This window comes from Neocloeon triangulifer, unplaced genomic scaffold (assembly GCF_031216515.1).
Source record: "Neocloeon triangulifer isolate White Clay Creek 2 clone unplaced genomic scaffold, ASM3121651v1 ptg000014l, whole genome shotgun sequence".
Lineage (NCBI taxonomy): Eukaryota > Metazoa > Arthropoda > Insecta > Ephemeroptera > Baetidae > Neocloeon > Neocloeon triangulifer.
Window position 1 is genome coordinate 20,587,742 of NW_026775556.1, and position 25,129 is coordinate 20,612,870.

General features: G+C 34.5%; 1 protein-coding gene across 3 annotated transcripts in view; it reads right to left on the reverse strand.

The window, feature by feature from the left end:
• LOC132199639 (autism susceptibility gene 2 protein homolog) overlaps nt 1–25,129 on the reverse strand; it is a 121,388-nt gene that overhangs the window by 77,508 nt on the left and 18,751 nt on the right. For all 3 annotated transcript variants that reach the window (XM_059624519.1, XM_059624520.1, XM_059624518.1), the window contains exon 2: nt 1,444–1,704. In XM_059624519.1, the coding sequence (XP_059480502.1) occupies nt 1,444–1,704 (261 nt within the window). The remainder of the gene's footprint in view (nt 1–1,443; nt 1,705–25,129) is intronic.

The window sequence follows — 25,129 nt, forward strand, 5'->3', positions numbered from 1 at the left end:
GCTTTTTTTACACAATTAACTAATAAACATTGATTGTTAAAAATCAACAATAAAAAAATTAACGCAAGAATAAATTTTTCACAAATATCAATTTTCATTAGCACATGCTTAAAAATATTAAAAGTTATTTAAGCTATATTTCAAAAAAATCAATGCGCAACATATTCCATAAAAGTTTGAAATGTATTATTTCTAAAAATTTGTTCAAAAGCGCTTGTTAGCGGATTTCAAGTGACTAGAAACACTTCTTAATGCGATTGGATCATCAAAGGAAATAAGCTGAAAATCTGCTTTCATCCAATTTGCGTATGCTAATCGGTAAACTCTGCTCTATTGCACAATCACAAAGCCAAAAAAATTCAACCGAGTTAGAAAATATACTTATTATGTACATCCAAGAAACCGGCGGCACTGCTCTCTTTATTTCTCAGCGGTCGGTGCTGGGTTGGTTTGGTTTTATTTATATAAATTTCCTTTCAAGGGGCTTTCGAGGAGCTGGCGAAAAAGAGTCGCCGCCGCTTTGATGTAAATTTATTGAATAAATCAAGCAAAGGAATTAAGCAAGCAGGAAGGCGAGCGCGATTGAAAAGCTTTTCACGATCGGCTGACTGGCTGCGTATCATGGGTTTTTAATTAAATATTTTATCTTTCGTCCGCATTTGCATGGGAGAAAAGCCCAACTTTATATATTACGAATATCGAAATCTCTTTCAATATCGAGAAGGGCGAGTTCGGAGTGCGAGGGAGAAAAGAACAAACGAAAAGTAAGTAATTCCCAGATGCCACTTGGAAAGTTTCTTCTTTCTTTTCGATAAATTAATTAAGTGCTGCGAGTCGCTGGAGATTTGTCTCTTGGAGCAAAGGGGTGAGAATGATTTTATCACCGGCTTTACGGACGGTTAATGGCGGATAAACAGCATTCGCACACAAGAGAGAAAGAGGAACTTTTTGCGCCATCTTCACGGAGACGCCGGAGATGAATCAGTGCTGCTCGAGTTGGGGAAAGTTTTTTTCCTGAACAAGGGAGAGAGAAAGGGCGGCTTCAACACCCCGGCACGAAGAAGAGAAGGGGCGAAAATTGAGAAAAATTATGGTCGGAAGAGACAATTTGCGTCTTTATGAAATCTAATTTTCGAGATTTATCTCGTCTTTCTCCAAGTTAAATATTGCAAAGAAAAACCCCCGAGAGGCCCAACGAAGGTTTTGAAAATATCTCACAGCATTTATATTTCTATTTGTTTTAGTTATTTAATCATTCTTTAGAATAGACAAAACTTCAATAAAAAATAATCCTAATACTTAAATAATCTGTAGCTTGAAATATTGAAAATACAAATGCAGATCTAATATTTAAAATTTTTCTTGATTTTTCAGACATTTATAGAACCGTTTAGAAAAATTTGGCTTTTTACTAAAAATTTATTTTATAATGAAAATTCTTACCTGGTTGCCATTGGTGTTGGTAGGAACGGCTGGTCCGTGGCTTTTGTGCAGCGACGAAGAGATGATGTGGTGGTTGTTGAAGCGCGACTGCGGCGAGTTCTTGATCAGAACCTCGTTGGCCCCTGGAGTGGCCGAGGCCGCCGACTTGGCCTTCGAGTTCTTGACCGGCACCGGCGACGTGTCTCCGTCCTCCAAAGTCACAACGTGGTTCTTCTTTTTGTGCCGCGCCTGGTGCTTCTCCGAGTGCTTCTTGACAGCATTCTGAAAACAAACGAAATGGATTCGTCAGTCGCGTTCCAATTAGGACAATATTGTAATTAAATTACTATCAATAAAAAGTTTGACTAAGTATATATCTCGTATTATTCCAGATGTATTCTTTTTGGGGGTTGGCACTACTGCATATGCACTGCGGCTGCTTGATATCATTATTAAGGTGGTTTTTCTTATCACTATGGCTTTAAGTAGGCGTTTTTCCTTAGCTGATTGTCTGCTTTCTTACACTCTTATCGTCAAGTTACAGTGTTTTTGTGCTTTATTTTCTCCCTTAAAATGTGGTTCAATTTTGTACCCGTGAGCAATTTGTTTGTTTCTTGTGTTAAATATTAAATTCTTTGAAATTAAAAATGTTGAATAATTTTCTGTGAAAATGGCATTCACTTTTTGCTTGAAAACAATAGAAGCAACTAAACCGTTTTCATAACTCTGTTAATTAATATAATTTATAGAACTTCCCTGGTTTAAAAAAATTGCTTTTAATTCCACACACATACTAAAAAGAGACAATAAAATTATCATCTTTTATTTTTCAAACAATATTGAAACGCAGTTGAAACTTCATAATGAAAATTTTTAGCTTGGTCTTGCAATTTCCCAGAAGCTCAACACAATTAAAAATAATTTTTTTTCATTTAAAAGTGAAAACTATAAAATAAAAGCAAAGCCGGTGGCTTTCGGCGTCAACAGCGTATTGATTTCCAATAGAAGTGTGAGAACTAAATTTCGGTGAGAACGGCAACCGGTTTCGGCGGCGTCAACTCGACGCGCGCAATTAAAAGCAACGCACGTAATCTCGGGTTAATTGAATGCACACACTCACTCGGGCAATAATCATGAGTTGGAATTGCCGCGGCGCTCTTAACGGCTGCTCGGAACAATGTTGCAGCAGCGGGCGCGCATTAGCAGGCTTAATAGCCGAGCCAGCATAGACCTGCCTGCACTACTTTATGCCTCGCCATAAAACCAAAACCGACATGCACAGGCGCAAAAAGCAGAATGTCCTCTCTAAATTATTAACTCCAAACAAAACTATAAAACGTCCTATAAAGTTTTTTTCCCCACTTGAAATGATACCAAATAAAAGGGCGAAAGAACGAGTAGATTTTCACGCTGCATTTAACTTGAATCTTTAAATTTATTTGGACCATTTTGGCGGTAATCAAAATAAACGAGACGTGCGCAGTGCACAGTTTAGCTGGATTTCCATTGTGGGGTGAAATGCGCAAAATTGCACTGCTTTTTTTAACAACTTTAAGATTTTATTTGAAGTCCTGGTCAATTAAATTTTTGTAAAACAATCTTTCATTATGTAGATTTTTAATTTAATTTTTTTTCTCAAATATATAATTTTTTTATCAAGTGCACTGCTTTCGTAAAATTATTTTGAAATTTATATTTATTACGTCCTTGTTTGAGTGGATTTGTAGAGAATAAAGAAAAACCACAACAATCAATCAATTATTCCAAATAGTTCCAGATATCCCAAGTTCTGATACAAAAAAATTTCAAATTGAAATATAAGTACATAACGTAATGAACATGTAATTGAAGTTTCTATTGAAATTTTGAATACTTTCTACTTGCAAGAGGAATTGAATTTATCTAGTTGATCACAAGTTTAGAAATGTCTCCTTCCGACATGAAAAAATTAAAATCCTATTTTTATAAATTTTAAAAATAAAAATAATTTTATATTTCATCATTCAATTTCTGCGGCATTGCAAGATAAAAACAACATAATACTACATTTCATAATATTCAATGAGAGCTCTATCTCCAGCTTAAACATGTATTTAACAATATTATTTTTAATTTATTATTTCACATTATTTTAATCATTTTAATTTATAAAATATTTGTATCTCTTCACCACTAGATTAGATAAGCCCCTCGATGTTTATTAAATTTTAACAAATTGTAAAATTAAAAAAACACAAAAAATTAAAATAAATCAAATATTTAATTATATTTATTTATAAAATTTTTAATAAGTATGTTATTTAATAAAAAATGTAAAATATTAATAATTAACTTTTTTTAAATATTTAATTTGTATGTTTTTTATATTTAAACGCAGCAAGTATAAAAGAATCTCAACAAAAAATATGTTGGAAGCACTTGAGTAAATAATGCATCAGCACTGAAATTATCATCCGAAACGCCGAATCGCGACACTCGAGGTGAAGAGCTCTCGGCTGCCATGTTTTCGCAAAACAAGGATCCACTTTGGCGCAGTCGTATAATCGCGTAACAATCAGCCAAAAACATTCGCTCTCCAGAGACTCGTTCCAATCTGCTGCATTATTCCGAGAGCGCGCGTTATTATAATAAATCAGCGGCCGACGAAAGGAAGAAAGAATTTTTGCGTAACGACCGCGAAGAGAATGAAAAGCAGCGATTGTTATCGTCGGTCGGAATACGCCGCGCGAGAGAAAGATATCGCAGGTTTATTATTACGATTATTGGCGGGTAAATCACGCTGATTGCGGCGCGATTGGGGAAAAGCTGCCGGGCCGATGCACACAACGATGCCCTGTGGATTTGCGGCTTTTATTGATTTCGCTTCCGCTGCGGCGGCATCGGCGGCAGGCAAATAATATTTTGGCGCTCCAACGAATATTATAATAAAAAAGATGAACAAAGCAACAATATACAATTTACAAAGGAGTAGTAAAGAATAAATTTACTGATTTTTTTCCGGATTATAAGAATGCAATTTGGAGAATAAAAATGAAAATTTGTTTTCTTTTTCGCTCTTAATTTCCTCTAGTTAAATTAATAACTAATGAGGAAGGTTCTCAAATTAATTACGAAAATTGATAAACCGTAATATTTAATATTTGTTTAGTCTATTTTTAACAAAGAATATTAGCCCAATTTCAATTCATTTTTTTTAGTGTAATTTGATAAGAGAAAAAAAACGCGTTGTAAAAACTCCAATGTTTTCCTGTGGACAAAACAACATTTTGCATTCATTTGCAAATGATAAGCCTCGTGGCGAAAGGCTTAGCCCGCGGTGTATGTCATTTTTGCATCACCGTGCGCGGCATGTGTAACTCTGAATGCATAATGGGCTCAACAGCCACAAGGTATAAATTGCCACCGACGAATACAAAAGAGAGGGATGCGAAATAATAAATCGCGCACGAGGGCGCGTTGTTGCGAATAAAATAAGCGGAAAATGAAAAGCCGACGCTGACTTTTTATCAAGCGCAGCATTACTAATTCATTGCGCGGCCGCCAGGGCAGCAAAAGCGCGAATCTCCGGAGCTTGTTTTTCCTGCTGCGTGCTGCACCTGATGGGGATCGATAAAAAACAAAAAGGCTCCTCGCCGAATGTAAATACACAGAATGATAATTGGACATTGTACGGTGGTGCGGGGGCCTCGGGAAAAATCGGAACTCGGCACAAATTTAGCCACAGGCGATGTTTTGAAAAGCAGAGATTTTTCAATTGTTCTTCGTGTAGAGATTTTTTCAAGGCACTGATTCACTGCAATTTATATGAGCTTATTAAAAAATAATAAAATTACAAGAGTGTACTATTGATATTCAATTAATCTTTGATCTTCTCTCTAGAGATGTTATCATCTATACATAATTGTTTAGTATTACAAAAACTTAAAGAATTATAAATCATGATTTTATATTAAATACACATAAAAATATACTTTTGATATTTTTAATTCATATTATTTATTTGAAAATTTAAAATTTGTAAAATTTAATAATTAAACTAATTCCACAATCCATGAAGTATCTTTTGTAACGTCAAATTAAAAAAAAAAACATTACAAAGATGATATTTTAGTGTGAATTTCTCTTACGATAAAGTTACTAAAGTAGTATTCTATAAAATAAAATATTTTAAATTTTGGATAAAATTACCCGCGCATTCTGAATTGAAATAATTTCCATTTAAAATATTTTTCATCTAAACCCTCGCAGCATACTTCTATGAATTTCACTTCAAAGGGGGAAATATTTGGAATTGTGTCTGGTGTTATTTCAAATGACCCTCATTTTCATGCAGCTTTGAGTTATCCTTTCGATAATCAAATTTCAGTCGGTCTAATGCGCTTAGCCAGCGTAATGCCCGTTGAATAAACGTCAGAGCGGCAGCGATGATCAATAAAATGTTGCAAAAAGTGTGAGCTTTGCCAATACGAGGAGGGAGTAAACACCGCGCACACTCGCGCAACTAAATAGCATGATTTACAACTGGCCGCTCGGGTTTCGTGGGTGGTTGGATGGGTAGGTGGAGCGCCAATAAAATTATTGCCGGCAGCTGCCAATAAATCAGCTGAGAGCAATTATGAGATCAACTTTTCGCAATATGCCGTCGCGACTTTTAACGAGCGTCACTTATTCAGCGGACGTTTCATTAAAAGCATTTTTAGATTTATTCGCGACTTTGTTTCAAAATAAGTCGGGCTATTTGTCACAACTAACAGGCTGTCAAAACTTCCGAAGAAGAAAATGCTAATCAGGAAAACGGTGAGAACTTTTTAGGTTGAAATTTTAAATTACTATACATCACTTTGAATTCATTTATTTAAAGTCTTTTATTTGTTAAATTTTGAGTAAATTTTTGGTGTAAAACGTTATCAGAAAAAAGTATTAATTTTGAAATTAATTTTATAATTTTTAATATTTACAATTTTAACTTCATTCGTACTACATAATACATAATTATTAAACCTTAAACCATGATTTTACCCAAATTTGTGATTCAGCTAAAAAAAAATTTAATGAACAAAAATTATTAAGATTGTTTTTTTTTTTTAATTTTTGCTTATCACTTTTAACATTCTGTTTTGATTAATATGATTATCAAAAAGAATCAAAGTTCTTCTGATAAGATAATTTTTAAAGTCGCTCGGATTACCCATGTTATTTTACTCCAGGCAAATTACAACCGAACACGTGTCCTTTTAAACTCCCCTCGCTGCTGCGTTTTTTTTTTTCGGAATTGATGACGTCGGTTGATAACAAAAAGGTTGTTCCGCACCCAAGGCTGTGAGAAGGCAGAGCGGCGGTGGTCGCGATTCAGTGGCTGGATAATTAACTGCCGGCGGCGGAAAAATAGTGCGCGTCGAGTTGCACGCAGATTTTGGCGAGCCGCCCGCCGGATTCGCTTTGATGACTCAATTAAAATTCGCATATTATTTCCAGCGGCGATGTTGCGATGAAAATTGTCATGACGGAAAAACAAGTTTCGTCTGTGCTGGAGAAGCGTGTTTTTCGAAAAAATTGTGTTTCGTCGGAAAGAGGATTTTTAGATTGAAATAACGACTTTTTGTTTTGAAATGATGAATGATGAATAATTTTAACAGCAGTTTAACAGGTTGAAAAGTCTGTTTGGTTTTGTTTTTCAATTCACTCCAAGAGTTTTGTCGAACTTTACATTGTAATTTAAAACATTGTTTGTGCTTAAAATAAAAATATTGTTTTTAGATTGCTTGACAATGGTGCTAATTTTTTTTTATTTTAAATATTTTTGGGTTATTTTTTTTTTTTTAATTTTAATGAATTAAAATATGTATAGTTTAAACTATTGTATTCTTAAGAAAAAGTTAAAACTTGATCCACACACTTTGTCCAGTTAATAATATTATCTATGTTTAAAAATTGATTAACACATAAATAAAATTGTACCATGTTATCAATTTAGAAAATTTGTTCAAAAACAATTGTAATGAGGAATGTTTTCATGCAAAGGCAACCTTTAATTGGGGGAAATGTACTTTTTTCCTGTCTATTAATGAAAAATAAAATCATTTAACAGCATTGCAGTTTTAATAATTATATAAGAATTCTTATTATTAAATAATTTTTAAATAGCAGTTTAAAATCTCTAAAAACTTTTTTCCATATTTAAATGAAATTTCCATTATTTACCATTACAGAGTATTGTAGCTCTTGAAATTTACAGTTGTTGATAAAAGAAAATTCCATTAAACTCTAAAAATTCTTTTTCCACGTTTTGAATGTTGTCATGGAAATATCTTGCCTCACATTTTTTTTACGACGAAAAGTCTGAAGCGAAATTCTGCGACTTTTATTTTGCTATATTTATCTTTTGCAAACATTTTCCTCCTCGAATTTCGTCGCAAGCCGGAGCGGAAAAGCTCTCTGGAGGAAGTGGAGGAAGGCCAATTTGTCGCCAAAGGGTTCCTGAAAATCTCTCTCTCTATCTTTTCGTCTGGAGATCGAAATTAGATCAGCGAGAGAAAAACAAGCAAATATTTGTGGAGAGAACAGAGCCGAGAACTCATGTCGGCAATCAATCGCGAGTGGTTGATTTGGTGCAAACGTGTGAATGGCTTTTTATCTGCTGGTGTTTGAGCAGGATTGTTTGAACTACTTATGTACGGGGGGACTGCACTGCGCACGATAAAGAAGAAGATACGCTTCTCTCGCGTTCGCCCGCGAGATAATATTTACCCGACAAATATATAAATATAAATATGCTTGTTGCACGAAAAGCAGTAATTCCAGCGCACACAAAACTCTCTTTCTTCACAGCGTGCCGATCCACAATAAACATGAAAGAAAATCGGTGCCCCTCTCGTTAAACGGCACATTGCGCGTCTAATATATAAATTTGCTTTGAGGTTTCATTTCGACCGAGCAACCCGCCCTTTGTTCTGCGCTTTTTGCGCCACTTCAACAGCCAATTAACGGTGCGTGCATCCCATAAATCGGGCCCTCCATTGTTTCCGACCGTTTTTCTTCTAGGGCGAGACCACGACTGACATGAGAAATAGACAAAGGCGGTGCTTCTTTCCTATTTTAAATTAAATGTCACAACACAAATTGCATTAAAATTATTAAATAAAACTTAAATTTGTTAACTATATTATTTTTCTTTAAATGCAATTGAATATATAATTGTATTAATCAATTTATTGTTAAACAATTTTATTTGAAATATTTTTGCTTATTTAAATGTATTTATTTAATTTTCAGTATCACCATTGCGGTAAATTGCGTTGCATAATTAAAAATTATAAAAATTTTATTTTATTAAATAAATTAGTTGTTCATATACAATGATCTTATAATTGGACAACTAAACTTTCTGCGATCCTCCCTTGATCAAGTTTGAATATGTAATTTTTGACAAATTTACTGTCTAAAAAGATTGAAGATGCAATTTTTTTATAAATCCATTATGATAATATTCATTCCGATAATTGTTTTTTTTTTTCGAATTGGGTCCGTTTACAGTTAAATTTGAAAAATAAATGTTCATCTTGAAATAAAATGTAGAAAAATTAGCAATCAAATAAATTTTTAATGTTGACATTTCCACAGTTTGCAACATCCACATTGAGAAATCTCTCCCACGCAATTTATTTATTTGTTTGAATCACCCCAAAAGCAATGTAAAGCAAGACAGACAGACCTCTTCTCGTTATCTCGCCCTCTCCGTTCCACTCCAACACAAAAAGGCTCTGCTCGCGCGCGCGCCGACAATTCAATTAAATAAATTACCACTGCTTAGTCTGTCTCTTCTCTGTAATGTACGTACAGTGGCAACACAACAATTTAATTTATATCGCGCGTGAAACGCCTGCACAAGAGCGTAATTAACTTGAAGGGCATTATTGTGTGTAATAATGATGCTGGATAAATAATTCCGGGGCCGCCAACCCTTTCACGCCGCTCGCATTGTTTCGGGTGCTGCTGCGACAGACACTCGCACTTTGTGCGTGTAACTTAGTTAGTCAGTTTGTGTATGTTTGCGCGACTAACAAACTTTTTCAGCCTATTGATTCCCCCGGGAGAGGCACAAAGGCCTTCATTGTCGGCCGAGCAATTATCAGCCTGCTGATAAATTTTTGTTTGCTTATTAGGCACGGCCGGTGCAACTGACACTCGAGCTAATTTGCCGGCAGACAGATTTGCCTGGTTGAGAGGGAAGTGAATAGGAACGTATTGTTAGTGAGGAAGAGGCTCAAAAGGGTAATGAGTATTATTTTGAATATTTATTTTTATAAACTACTGATTTTTCTTTTAAATTTCGGTTTCTTTACAAATTCAAAATGTTAATTGCTCTGTCTTACAAGGAGCATAGTTTTACTATAAATATTATAATTATTAATTATTATAGCTTACAATTATTTATATTGGAGCAACTTTTGATTGTTGCCGAGCGCTGATTTAAAAAGCGTTTCCAGCCATGATAAATTTCTGTGTTTCATTAATGTGATGCATGAATTCAAATTTATGAATGAACTGGACATTCCTTTCTATGGGGATACATAATTTATTTTAAGATTAATCTATTTCATAATAACACCTTCTTACGTAATATAAAAGTTAAATTATTTTCTGAATTTGCTTTGTAAATCAAAAGTAAGCAAAATTGTTAAAATTACGATAATTGCTATGCTTAAAAATAATAAAAAAAATCACCAAATTATATTCTAAAATATTTTTAATAAAACTAAAAAAAATGCTGTTTTAAACAGTAATTTTTAAAAAAAAAAAATAGTAATATTTGTTAATTAAATGTAACTGACTTTAACTTATAAATTACAAACCATTGGCTTATAATTTACAAAATGCCAGTCCTTACTTTTATCATTTTTTTAGAGACGTTTATTTTCACTGCCTCTTTCTTCCTCTACAAATTGATATTTGTTTGAAAACTTATCTAATTCGATTCACTCAACCTCTGTTGAAAAGTTGTTGAGAAAACACTCAATTTTGCTGCAAAACGCGTGCGTGGCACTCGCGAGCAAAGTTTGTGCTGAAAACAACTCTGAAGTTTGCACGGCCAACTTTGTGCTGCCAAGTACGTTAGACACCGTGTAATTATTTCAGCTCCTCTCATGTGCTTCTAGTGTGTGTACATCTTGTTATCAGCTGCCGTGAATTAGCTACGTCTTGTTCAACTATGTACTAGGCAGATACATCATGCAAATTATTCAAATTAATTCTGCGGTGCAAGAGGAACAAGCTCGATATTTAGAGAGGAAGTGGATAATTAATGGATGGGCCCCGCAGAGAACAGAAGCTGCTGCTCTTCTCGCTCATTTTTCCACGCAAACATTCATGTATGCTAATTGAAATCGGCGTTGGCGGATCTTAATGACTGTCGGCCGAATAAGTTGCACCCTTTGCGGAGTGGATTTATGGCACAGATTATATCTAGCAAAGTGCTGCTTTTTTGCAACGATGGCTAGACTGCTTGTTTTTTTGTGTTTGCAAACAATGGCGAATTAATGCTGCGCTTCTATGCCCAAAGATGAGATTACGCTAGACTTTTTAATTAAATTTCGCTGAAATATCACTGCAAAAATAAACATCAAATCTATTTTTATCCTGAAGAATAATCTTTCATGTAAATGAGGGAGTTGTTTTTGTTAAGTAGAATCTAGTTTAGCAAATTTAGAATAATATAATTGTATTTAATTTGATTCCATTTTTTCTCCAATTTTGTCTCTTTAGTTTGTATAATGGAAATGTTTCTCCTTCGTAAAAAAAAACCTTGAAGACATTAGAAAGAAAAAACAATTAATTTTGTTCCTGAACTAGAAATTTTTTATATTAAGTCGTACAATGAAGTTTTTCATTCTCACAATATTGAGAGTGAATAAAAAAATATCCAAAATCACATTAACCGTCATCAATAATTTAAGGGTAAATTGGCCCCAACCCAAAATTGTAGCAAGTCATCCCAGAAGCTTTTACAAAAGTTTGTTATGATGATTCTTGCTTTTAAACAAAGCCATGAAAGCCCTGCCAAAGAACGGGATCAAATTTTCACTTCAAAACACTTTTTTATATATAAAAGTCAGCATTTACCGCTGAAGATATTATTTAAAAAGAATCGTTTTTTTTTAATTATAATATTTTTTAAACATGTTAAACGAAATGCTCAATGGTTCCTTTTAAACTTCTCGTTAGTTTCTTTTCAAAATGGAAATAAATTCTAAAGATATGAAAAACTTGGTTTATACCAATTTTTCTAAAGCTATCTGAGCAAATCTTTGACTTTAATTACTGGAATACAATGCGACAATGCCCAATGTAAAAAATTAATTCAGTATTATCCAAAAATTTACCTTGTCGTGTTTAAAAGTTTTAAATTCTCTGATATTATAATGTAAATTTCCAGTTTAATTTGAAAAAAATGATATGAAGTAAAAATAACCGTTGCATATATTATGCGATTTACTCTCTGTCTCTAATTAAGTGCATTAGATGCATCAGTTGGCCGATCCGATTGGCGAGCGAAGGCTGATCTGGCGAGCAAATATTTATAATTTGCCGGTGAGAGCAGTTCCGACCGACCGGCACATCAATCACAAACATACCTGGGAAAGCGCACGTATATATGCCGGACTGATAAATAAATATTGTTCGCAAACAGCGCAGGTATTAATTAAATCAATTAATCAGCCGCGTGTGCAAGTGGTGATGGATGCTGCCGGCCACGCCGATTATTTATATTTGCTTGCGATGAATTACACGCCGCTTGGATTCTCAAGCGCCAACTTGGCACTTTGCCCGCAACGAAAAGGACTCGCTAATGCTCTTTCCAGCACAAGTTTTTGCTCTCGGAAAGAAATGGAACAAACGGAAAATTATTGAGCTAATTTTGCTCTGGCGTTTTATTCTCTTGCCGAGTTGAAATGAGAAGATTTTTTGCACCAAACACATTACCAGCGGCGTATTTTAAAAGAAGGCAAATTATAATTACTATTATTACCCGCGGTAATGACTGTTCCATTAATGGAGCAGCATAAGCGGGCGAAACACGGAAACGCTTTTATGCTCCCCTGGTACCACAAGACGTCCATAAATTTCAACAGAAAATCTCGCCCGAAACGAGCAGACGTGTTAAAATAATCACAGCGCCTTCTTCTTCCTCTCACGGATTAATTCACTCCTCTCTTTAAATTTTTTTTCTGCGGCAACACTGATAAGATAATTACTAGCGGCGTGTGTAATTTTTTGCTCTTGACTTTTTCTTTCTTTATACCTGCGCGCGCCTCCTTTGTGTTCAAATTCATCACTTTGAAATAAATATGAATTAGCGTCGGATAACTTTTTCAACCACACTTTTTTCTAAATTTGACTTGTTTGCAACTTGTGCTGCTGAGAGGCATGCATGGAAATAATAACATTTTGAAAAGATTCGCAAGAATTTCAAGGCATAAAATTGTCTAAAAAGTATTGGAAACCAGTGTTTTGTTGCATTATTTAAAATTTATTTAAATAGTTGAATGCATAATTATACTGTGGCGAAAAAATTACAAGAAAGATTGGTCTCCTCTTTTGTTAGAGAAATTTTTACTATCAAATTAGAACATTTTAAAATGAATTATTTATTCAAGAATAATTATTACTATAGTTCAATCTCTTCCCTGTTTTCCGTCTTCTCCTGATTTTTAATTCACCATTTTTCTCGTTTTTTCTTGAATATGCACCAACGTCCTTAATTTAAAGTATATAAAACTGAATTTTATCTTAAATTAATGTATTTTATAATTTTTATTTTATACAGCAATAAGAAATTATTTGGTTAAACATTTTTACAGAACCTTATTTTTATTTTAATAAAAAAAATTGTTTTTCATCAGTTTTTATTTTTACTATTTTCTTGTCTTAAATTATAGAAAATTTACTTTAACAATTTATTTCTGTCAAAAATTATAGACTACCTAATAATTTTAGTAACATAGCCCATTTGTAAGATCAATTACATAAATACAATTCAGCGATGCATTTGCATGTTGTGTTTCCTTGTTAATTCAATAATTTCTAAATGTCAGAATATTAATTTTTTGTTTCAAAATGCGTGCGTCTGACATTTGTGGCATTTAATCAATACTACTGACGAGCTGAAACGCGTGATTGTGTTTATTATTTCCCGTTCGCCCTCAGGCTGTTTCCGCAACCGGAGTGATTTTCCAAATCCTCCCGGAATAGCCAGAAGAAGAAAGTTAAATGCGTACAAGAAAAGTGTTTCAAAAATCCATTTCCGGAGACAATCCCGGAAAGCACTCATCCCGTGTGATTTATTTATTTCGCCTTCAATCACGCACCGCTCGAATTTTCCTTTCCCAGAGCCGTCAGTCCGCCCCAATAAAAAAGCTGCAGCACGCTCGGTTGGTCGCTCATATTTATAAGGGCATCTCTCAATCCCCTTACAGCCGCTTTTGATTCTCTCTTTGTGCACTCTGCACGTACTTGCCTGCATACAAGGACTTAGTTAGATCACAGGGAATCTTCAAAGGAACGTCAACAAACATTTCATTTCTCTAGATACGGATGGATTTCCTTTATTTCTCTCTCTGTCTCTGGTTGCAGAAGACAGAGAAACGTAAGGGGAATGACAGCGCGGTAGTTTTATATCTTCCTAAGAGGCCGGAAAGCATTTCGCTCTTCGTATAATTCTTTCCTTCTTTCTCTCGCTCGTGTATATAAATAAGTGAGCAGCCTTAAGAGGGCATCGTTAAAGAGGCTCGTTAATTTCTTTTGGCTCTCGGGAAAGCCGACTGCTGCTGAACTTTGGTTGATTTTTTCCCTTTGTACAGAAAAAAAACAGAGGGAAATGTTTTTTGCCTTTTTATTAGTCGGCAGCCGTCGAAGGTGGCTTTCATTATAAAAGAAGTGGTGCCTGCGTGGGTTGATAACGTTTTAAATGCCAGCGGGTGACATTAAAGTCGGATTGATTTCTCTTCAAAGGACACAAAACACACCCACCAACAATGATCGTGTCATCCATCCATGAAGGTTGTTAACGTAAACATACACACGTCAGCTGTTGTTTGTAAGCCCTAACAGCGGTTTTCGCTTTTCCATCAACATACATACGCTTTATTGCATGTAAAATGGAAAAGGGTTGAAAATATATGAAACTGACATAAACAAGCAGAGGCATTTTTATAGAAGATGGAACAGGGAAAACCAGGAAAAGTGTAGAGAGAATTTTGATACAAGTCTATAATCCATAAAATATTCTGTAAATTATTGTCAGTAATATTAATTTACATTTAAATAATTATTTATTTGGTTTCAATGTCCATGGTTAAAAAAAATTAGCTCAGAAAAATACCCAATTTATTTTAATTCCAAAAGTTATTTCATTAGAACAACATTTTGTATTATTTTATGATTGTAAAGTACGAGTGCAGACTTAGTCGGAAGCTTTTTTTTAAATTATGTATTTAACGAGGAACAATCCTGTCTTTTTTTATCATGTTTAATATTGTCTTTTTCTCTGTGACCGTCTTTGTGTATTAAAACTTTTTCATTTAAGAATTTTGGTTACTTAAAAAATTTTAAATTAATCTACATTTGAGTAAAAAGAATCATGTGGATTACAAACTGCAATTTCAAACATGAAAAAATCAAATTTTCATATTTTACCTGTGTCCAAACTTATTAATTTTAAATTATTACTTCAACACAATATTAAAAAATAATTTCAAATAAATTCCTTTTGATAATCATTCATTTAATTAAACCTAGTTCAATTAATTCACTTTTAAATCCAATATGCAAACCCAAAGATAAATTTTAAACTTTGTACAACGCAGTAAAAATTAAAACGCGTGACCAAATCGGAATCGACCGCAGAAAGAGCAAAAACATCGAGTGCGATCCATTACTTCCTAAAAAGGTCCGAACCGCGAGTCGAACCAGTTAAGGCTGCTGCGAATGCGGCACAAATGAATGATTCAGTGTGCGGTGCAATCTCTCGACTCGATCGCCGCAGTCTGCTCACCACGAAGGGAGAAATTCATTCCATCTGTCGGCAGCTGGGCAAAAAAGAAGCCGGAGAGAGAAAAGCGCGCTGTGGCAAATTAATTCCCAACAAATTCACAGGCGTTGCTGCAAAAAAGCGAAAAACCCCAACCAAATAACAGACCTCGTTTATCCTGGAACAAGTGGGATGAAGAAAAAAAATAAAAAAAGGCCCCCGGGTGAGAAAAACTGGATGCACCGCAACACTATGGTGGTCTCAATTTGCGCAAATGAACTTTGTGCAGAAAATGTAAAAAGGGAACTTCCAGATTACTTTGGAAAATTAAAGTAGGGAAAAATTAACTTTGAAATTTCAAAGTTTTCAGTCATATCTTAAGGCAATTAAAAGTTCAGATGATGTTTCTCTGGAAAATATAAGACTATAGAAAAATTATATTTATATTCATAAATTTCTTGTTTGATATTGAATATCATTTTTAGAGACATGATTTGATAACTTTGAATAGTCTCAAATACTGAAGGTTCCGAAAATTAGATTCAATAATTCGTTTTTTTTTTTTCAATTCCTACCGGGTTAAAAAAAACATTCATCACAGCAAGTTTTTGTCAAAATTAAATTTAAAAATGATTGCATTGACCTTAAATACAACATTTTAACTTATTCAACTCTTCAATGTATAGATTTTTACGTAGCCCATAAAAATTTTCATCCAATGTAAAATCTAGAAAAGTAACACTGCTTTAGAGATAAACCTAACGTTGATGTAAATAGGAGGCTTCTTACTCGGATCAATAAAAATCCGTGGGTTTAAATTTAACAGAGAGATCGCATGCCGACGAGCCATTTTCTTGCTTTCGGCTTTTTATTTAGTGTGTCACGACTGTAATAGAATATCGCCGGCTATTTATGAACGAGCGTTGTCGTCCTTTTCCAGCACTTAGCAGATAAATTGCCGGATTATTTAATGCTTCTTATTTCTCGACTGGTTTTTGTTCCGCACGAGACTTGCTTTGAGATGTAATTTGGAAGTGAGTAAGTACGACAGTGTGACGAGTCATTAATATCGTGTGCCAGCCGCTGGCGAAACGAGCCAACTTTAATTTTATTTTCCTCTCGGCCGAACGCCATTTAATCATATGAAAGTCAAAAGTTCAAAACTAATAAATAATTTTCAAAGGGTGAAGAATAAATTCAGACTTAACACGGAGGAGAGAAATTTTTTATAAAAAACATCCATCCGGAAAGAAGAAAAAAAAACACGTGTCGAAATTATTTTTACACTTTTCAAACACGCGAAACCGTTGCAGCACCACGGGCGTTTTACGTAAGCAGATTTATTCCCGTGTAAGCATTAAATTAAAAAAAAAAAAAAAATCGCCCGCCCAGCAGCCGACGGGCCACCAGAGGCTAAATTTGATTTACGGCCAGACCACCCCGTTTTTTAGATTTTTATTAAGCTTATATTATATGGAGGGCAAAAAATGTCACGCCACTTGTATCGAAATTGAAAATTACAATCTGCAAATCCGATTTTAAAAGTTTTGCCCCGGTGGAAAAGTGGCCGGATGAAATTAAGTGGAAGAGGTCAATGGACAACACCCTTGGCTTCACGCCTTGTGGCTTCTCTCTGTGGTCAGGTGTTGCAAAAGCAAAAGCAGGTGCATTAAAGAACCCAACCAGCAGCGGCGATGGATGATTTATCGTTTTCATTCTCTTTTCGTGGCCGGAATAAAAAGAATCGTTGCGATCTTATCGACGCGTGTTCGCCCAAATTAGATCCGCGTTTAACGCAATAATGGCTTAAATCTTCGACCACGACACGAACTTCTGCGGATTGACAATTTAATTAGATTGAGGCTGATAAAATTTAACATGCTGCATAAGTTTTTATATTAATTTGATGTAGAAATTCATACATAAGCTTATATTGATAAATATCTGCTCTATAAGATGGGTAGGAAAGTTTAGTATCTTAATTAGATTAACCTATACCTCAGATTAAAGAGCAGTTTAAAATTGTCTGAATAAGCTATTGTTTTTGTTTTTCACCTTTCGCGAATGGTTATTCCCATAGCGAATTTCAGTGAATTTATGTTTAAATTATAAAGATTTAAAAATGTAGTTTGATTTTTGATTCAATTTATCAAACGTTTTTAAATTCTGTTATATTCTTAAAATTTCATTTGAAGGATTTGAAGACTACCCACCGAGATGATCTTCTGCAAAGATAGCATAACACATGGTTAATCTGATCGTTAACAGTTATTATATAATTTAAAAATTTAAATAGCAAAAAGAATTTAATAAAATTAAATAAAAATGAATTTCATAAACTATATAAACATATTAAACAATAAGAATAACATTTTAAAAATACAAAAAGAAAACTTACATTTTAAATATTTCTTTGTATAGAATTTGAAGAAAAAATATCGCATTTTTCTGCTTTATTTATGTTTATTTAGTTTTGTTGTAAAAAACTATAATAGTAAAAAATGTGACAGTTCCAGTACTAAGCAAATTTTTAATAAAACCGGATTAGCTGGTGAAACACATGCCACTTCAAAATTCAAGTGTCGGTTGCACTCACTCAGAACAAATCACTTTTTGATTATTCCAATGTAAAATGTGTCGCAATAGCCTTTCAAGATAATAATTAATTGCACATTTGCACGGCCCTACTTGAAGGAGTAATCTAATCAGTGACTCAATTCACTTAATTGAAGGCCCTTGAAATTAATTTTATTTACATGAAACAATGGTTGTCGGCACATTTCAATCGATGTTAAAAAAAATTGACATTATATTCGGTTGAAACGCAATTCCCTTTTGGAATTTGACCAGAATTATCTGCTGACAGGCGGGAAGACCCTCTGCTGGAGATAAAATCTGCAGTCAGACTAAAATTTATATAAAGCTTTGAAAAGTCAAATCCGCGTTCCGGAATATAAAATATTTTTTACCATGATTTGGCAATTCGTGGCGAGAGACAGTATCAGCGGAGAGGAATTCGCTGGAATTTCTACGGCTGCCTCGTGTGTCTCTTTTCTACGGCGCGCTTCAATTGGCCCATTCAACCCCTGCGTGCAACCTGGCCAAATAATGCTCTTTATCCGAGCTCGTATTTGCAGTTGACAAGGGTGGATTTCGGAGCAGATTGCCTCAAGAGGAAGGGTCAACCCTTGTCCAGACGGCTGAGCACCCCTTTAGCTGCGCCGATTGCGTGCTGACTCAAACCAGAAGCGCAAAAAAAAACTTAACAAAGAAAGAAAGTTATTTTTGAAATATTTTCTGTTCAGCAATATTAAGAAACTATCACAAATTTTACTTGATGTATATTTTTTTTCTGCAGACTTCCAAAATCATTAAATAAACATGAATCGTGACCTTCAAATGATTAAGTGAAGCGAAAAATGATAGAAATTAAATAGTTTTGTAGAAAAATATCAGGATGAGCTTAAATTGTGGCAAAATGTATTTAAATTTTGAAGATAAAAGTGTTCAAGAAGCTATTTAAATTTTGAGAAATTGAAATGAATATAAATAAATCAACTAATTTTAAAGGCTACGAACTAAGAAGTTTATAAAACAGCAACATCAAGGATACTAAAATTACAAAAATGGCTTTTTTTAAAGCAAATGAATTATGAAAAAAAAAGGAATTGATTGTTTTGTTGAAAAAATAAACCAAAATTGTGCCGACATAAATTTTCTTTGCACCAAATCTTTTGTGTAAATGAAATATTTCTTGCATACTTTGATTTTGTGTGGTTATTACAATTTAATTTTATTAAAAATTTAGTCTTTGATCAAGTGTCCACTCCTGTTTGTGTTATTTCAGTCGTTTCCGGAGGCACGTTTATTGCAAAGCCTTAATTAATTAGCACTCGGAGAGCTTTTGCTTCACAAAGCCGTTCTTAGTTGGCTCTGTGTGTTCTTTGACTTCTCTTTGGCGCAAAAAAGGCACGGGAGCGCGCAAAGACTAATTGATTTTGAACGCAGTGATTTGCGATCACTTCATTAGCCCGGCGGTGCGGCCGCGGACAATGAGAAGGCGCAGCTATTAGTGAGTGCGACTTCAAAAGCAAACAAGCAGCAACAACTTCAAAGGCCGCACCGCTCCGGGTGTTCTTCTCGAATAAGCACCGAGAGATGGCCACTCGACGGCGCCCACCAGATAAAGCCGCCGCGGTTTGCACTTGCAACACTCCACACAGAGGAAAAGATGACCGACCGAACAACCGACCATGTTTCATTTCAGCCGTACCGAGAACAAGTGGCTTTCTTTATCGCTCATTAATTTTATTATTGCTGCTCAGCAACGGGCAGTGCTACATGTTTCAAATTGATAATCAAATTAATCATTTAGTTTTAATTTAAATCATGTTTATCAATGTGTCACCGGGAATTCTCTGCCCAATTGTAATGTAATTAAAAAAAAAAAACAATATTAAGCATCGGGAAGAACGTAGAGAAATATTTGTTTAAATATATTTTTGCAATAATGATTAGATTATGTACTTTTGAGAAAATTTATAGTTATTCAGTTTAAAGAAACTTTGAAAATATATAACAGGGACATTTTCTGACCAAAAATTATCAATAAATTATGAAGAGAATGCTATAATTTTAAGTATTTGTTTTAAATTATGAAATAAATAAATAAATAACGTAAAATAAATCAATAACCTTGATAGATTTTTTAAGTTACATAAAATAGTTTTAAATAATAATTAATATTAAAAAACTCTTTAGAAATTTATCACTGCCCTTTTTACGTGTACGAGAGCGCTAGCAATAAATACTTCTTGTTCTCATTGCTGGTCGCCGACGTGCTTGAATGAATTGTGTGTATTAATCAGCGCCGGTCGGCACTCTCACACTGATTGGTGTAATTGTGTTCGAGAGGTGCCAATCTGATTCACTCTCTAATCGTGTTATCTTAATTGGCCGGTGATTGCAGATAAGGAGCCGCGGAAAGTAAACACGCACCGATCACAACACAGTCGAAATTATTACACACCGAAAAAGAGGACCGCAGACAATTTACCCACGGCGTAAATATTATCTTGATAAATCTCTCTCACTGCTTTTTTTTGCCTCTCGAGAACGAGCAGCAGTGGGAAAATATATAAAGTTGCTGAGCAATCGCGATTCACTCTCGAGTTATTTTTCAACGATGAATCTCCGGCCAAAACAATAATTTGCTTTTTTTGGTGAAATTTGAGGCAATTTTTCGTATGTATTCGGTGGAAATTCGATTTTTGAATAAAGTTCCGCAGCATCCGAGTGCGTCCCGAGGCGCATCCTGTTTGGTTCCCAGCCCATTTGCGGCGCCGAGTGTCGCACTTCCGATTGACATTTGGTGTTGGGAAGTGCTCGAAATGTGTTGGCGTCAGGATATTGAAGAGCTTGATTGCCTCGGAAAAATGATTTTCACATTCTTTTCTATAGTTGATAATTACTTAAAATTTGCAATAAAAGAGACTGAAGGAAATTTTGCGTATGAGATTTAATTAATTATAAAATTATAATTTGTGAGGAGCTGAACAACGAATAAACTATTTCTCTAAAACACGACTTTATATGGTTTCAGCTCATTTTGACATTTAGAAAACGATAAAACTACAAATATGCCTATGTGAATGTAACATTTTTAATTATCAACAACAGAAACGTCTGGGGACTGTAATCCCGATTAGAGAATTCTTTTCGTTTATAACCACTTACTACAACGGATGAAATTGAAGAATTTTAATTAAAATAAACAAATATCAATGGAAACATTGCAAATTAACTAAAATGACTACAAAATAAGAAACTTATTTTAAATATAAACAACTTAGACTTTTGTCAATTACTTTAAATAAATACTATATTTTTTATAATTTTACCATTTATATTGATATTATTTATTTTAGATATTTAACTTTTTCGTATTTTTTTGCGTTATATATCATCATTATTACAATTTTGATATATTGTGTTTTAAAATTTTTTAAAATATTTAAAAAGTTAATGAAGTTTTATAAATTTTCAAGCGGCCACACCGTAATAAATATAATAATTTTCAGATAAAACTAAATCAATAAAAGAAACTGCTATACATTAAACTTCATAATAATTTGAATTAATTTAAATAAAAATAAGCAGAAAAAGCAGATGCATGGAACATTAATAACCTTTAATGACATAAGAATCACGAGTTCAATTAAAGTGAATCGAGGTATTTGGCTTTATTGTGTAAAACTCTGAAAGCTGAACGCGGCGGTATAATCGAGTTGGCCTGGCTGCAGCGAACACGTTGCTCCAATTTTCCTCTTTCTCAGCAAGGTCTTTTTCATCGCGCAGCTTCTCATAAAATTAAACCCGGCAAGCCAGCAAGCAGATCTCCTCAACTCTTTCGCAAGTTTTATCCGCGTGTTTATATTGCGACGTGCCTGTGCCTCTCTTTATTCTCTTTAAATCTTCTCGCTCGAGGATGCACGCTGAATATTAAAAGGCGAAAGAGACGCTTTTGTGTGCGAGCGCGAAAAAATGCAGCAGCACTCGGCGCGCATGTTTAACTAAGGACAACTTGAATATCAAATAATTCCATGCACCTTGTGTATAATAAGAAGTGGGTTTATGTGAAAGGGCATGATTCAGAGACGCGTAATAATCTAGGTCGGTGCTCTGCATTTTATTCAAACGTCACATATTAAATGTGATATGCGTAAGTGATCGGCGTAATTCAATCTGAAGGCATCGAATGGATTAATTATTTCCATTTTTTCTCACTCCAATCAAAGGCCGACGGGTCTTTAATTGATATACCCGGCGCTCCATTATTGTATTTTATTTCTTTTTCCGACGGGAGTATTTTTCACGCCTTTGTCGGTCGAAAGTGAAAAGAGGAATTTCTCCCGAGAGAAGAATAGGAAGGCCCCGAAATGTGTATCAAATTTATCCTTCGGTGGAAATCAATTGGAGATGCTCTTTGATATGCTGCTCGTGACTCGGCTTTATTATGCGGCTTTTAAAGCGGAACCGGCGTGAATTGCATCTAATCTGGCTGTTATCTCAAGCGTTAGTTTCGCCCCATTGCATTTTCCGGTCGGGGAAGTGAGTGATACAAACTTCGAGAAAAAAAAGTTAGTAATTTAATACTTCTACTGAACGAAGTACATTAATTTAGAGTATCATAGAATTTTGATTTTCAAACACGATTGGACTTGAATTTTGTACAATTTGAAGTGTTTCCCAGTAACAATAATAAATTTTAGATTAAATATTATGTATTTTTGGCAATTTCGTATTGTTTATTTAAATATCCGTTGTTGAATTCAATTTTGTAGTATGCAAGTAATTTTTTCCGCAAAATATTGAAATTTTTGGAAATTTTGAAAATTTTTACTGCTTTTGGCAGTTTATACAACAAATATTCAATTAATCATTTCAGGCACGCGCCCATTTAATTCTTGTTATTTTCAGCATACTCAAGAAGTTTTCTCATGAATTGGACGTAATTCATAACGGAAAGGAGAAAAAAGAAATTTTATAGCCCAGTGTACGTAAAACCCAATTCATAATTTTTTTTTTTTTTTAATGAAGTATATTCGACTCTTCATTTTTTTTATATGAACTTGGCTATAGTAATTATCTCAGCAAATTCAAACTCGACTCATTAATCAAAATTAAACAAAGAGCAACACTCGCATGAAACCAGTACTTTTAACAAACCATAGTAATATTCATTTCGTAAAATGAGTGGTCGTAAAAAAAACCAGAAATGAAACAGCGGAACGGCCTTGGAAGCGAATCCGGTAGACAAAAAATCGCACAAAAAACTTGCCGATGGATGTGTTTTTGGTGAGAAAAGAGATCGGTCTCTCTCCCTTTCCTTTCATGTGCCAAAAATGATTAGAGACCCTTTCTTGTCACTGCCCTTTAGATCGATATTTGCAGTGCAAAATAATAATAAAAAAACTGAATAAAAAAAACGTCGTTTAACAACCGCGCCGTCTTATATAACACAATGCGCGTATTGAGCCACATTACAAGCAGTAAAAAAAGGATACGTATAAAATTACAAGACGAGAATGATGAAGACTGCTGTTTATACACCACTTCTTGTGCCTCTCTTGAAAGAAGAATTGCGTTATTTTATTTGTATGTAAACTGCTCTCGCTGGCTGCCTATGCATTCAGCATTGGTACCTGTCCAACCTTTTATAAATTTTTTACTCCTTCTCTGCCCCAAGGTCGCGCTCGGAATCAAAAGAGGTTCACTCTTTTTTCTTACGGCAGTCATTTCTTATTCCCATTATCATTATTTTTATTACACACGCGGCGGTCGCTCTCTTCATTCTCTCCTCCTCCTCCTCGCTTCAAACTCGTCTGGTTTTTTTTCGTGGGCCTTACATTCAGTCTGAATTCTCTTCCTTGACTATTTTTATGCGTTTCCTAGAGAGAGGGTAACTCTATATGGGTCCATTTGGAAAATGATTTATTTTGAAACAGCATTATCTTAAGCGGCCTACACTCGCTTCTTCTTCTTTGCGGAGCTTGTTTTCTGGAGCTGCTTTGCATGCTCGGGGATCAATTACTCGGGGCTTTTAAATGTTATCTCGATGGCCGAGCGAGAGAGCAGTTTAGCTTTTTGCTTTCAACCTTGCTCGATTGTTTCGCAAATCGGGATGTTCCATCAGCGAGTGGAGCGGAAAGGAAATTCTTCGGCTCCAAATTGCTCTCCGTGTCCTCTTGAGACGGTCATGAGAGGCAGAAAGAGGAGAAAAAGAAGAAGTGTTTTCGCGGCACTCCAATAAATTTGGGATTTAAATATCTCTTTAGAGAAAAGGCTGAAATTTTATAAAATGATAAATATCTATTCTTGTTGAGAGACCCTGCAGAAGGAAAAAGTTTTTGCCACGGAACAAAAAGTACAAATTTTATTGGTTTAGCATATTTTTTTTCGAGATAATAAGCAATTATCATTTCCCCGAAAGTGCTCAAAACATAAGAGGATTTTTCAGAACAATTATTTCCCATTTTATCCTCAATTTTTTTTCAAACAAAACACATAATTATTTTATTTTTATTTTCCCTCTCTAAATTTGATTTAAATCAATGGAGAATAAAAATGGAACAAATAATTTTAACACTTTCATTTTCAATGAATTAACTAATTTGAAATCTGCCTGAAGTAGTTTTTAGTCTGTTTCATTTTTCACAATGAGCCACGAAAAATTGTATTTTCTGTTACCAATTTCATTCAAATCAACATACTCGTATTTTGTTAATCTCTCCCAGTTTGAATGTTCTCTTTTATTGTCTGTAATTTTAACCTTGTGACAAAGATCTCTGCTTTGAAGTGGTTTAAAAAAACACAAGCGTGACAATCAATGAGCACCGAAAGTAAAGGGCGCTGAAACACCCATACATTTTCATTTACGACCGCGCAGTTCACGTTACAACTCGCAGACAAAAAAGCGGCCGGGAGGTCAAACGATGCCAATCAATCACGGTGAGCAGTCGATGGCCAACACCACACTGTCTCTGTTTATTTTGCTCGAAAATATTAACACTGGCCGCTCAATCGGCACCTTGGCTAATGGCGAGTCGCTGCTTTTCGCAACTGTCGGATCGCTGCCAGAAAAAAAAGAAGAAAACAACATTTCGGTTTCGTGTTTGGCAA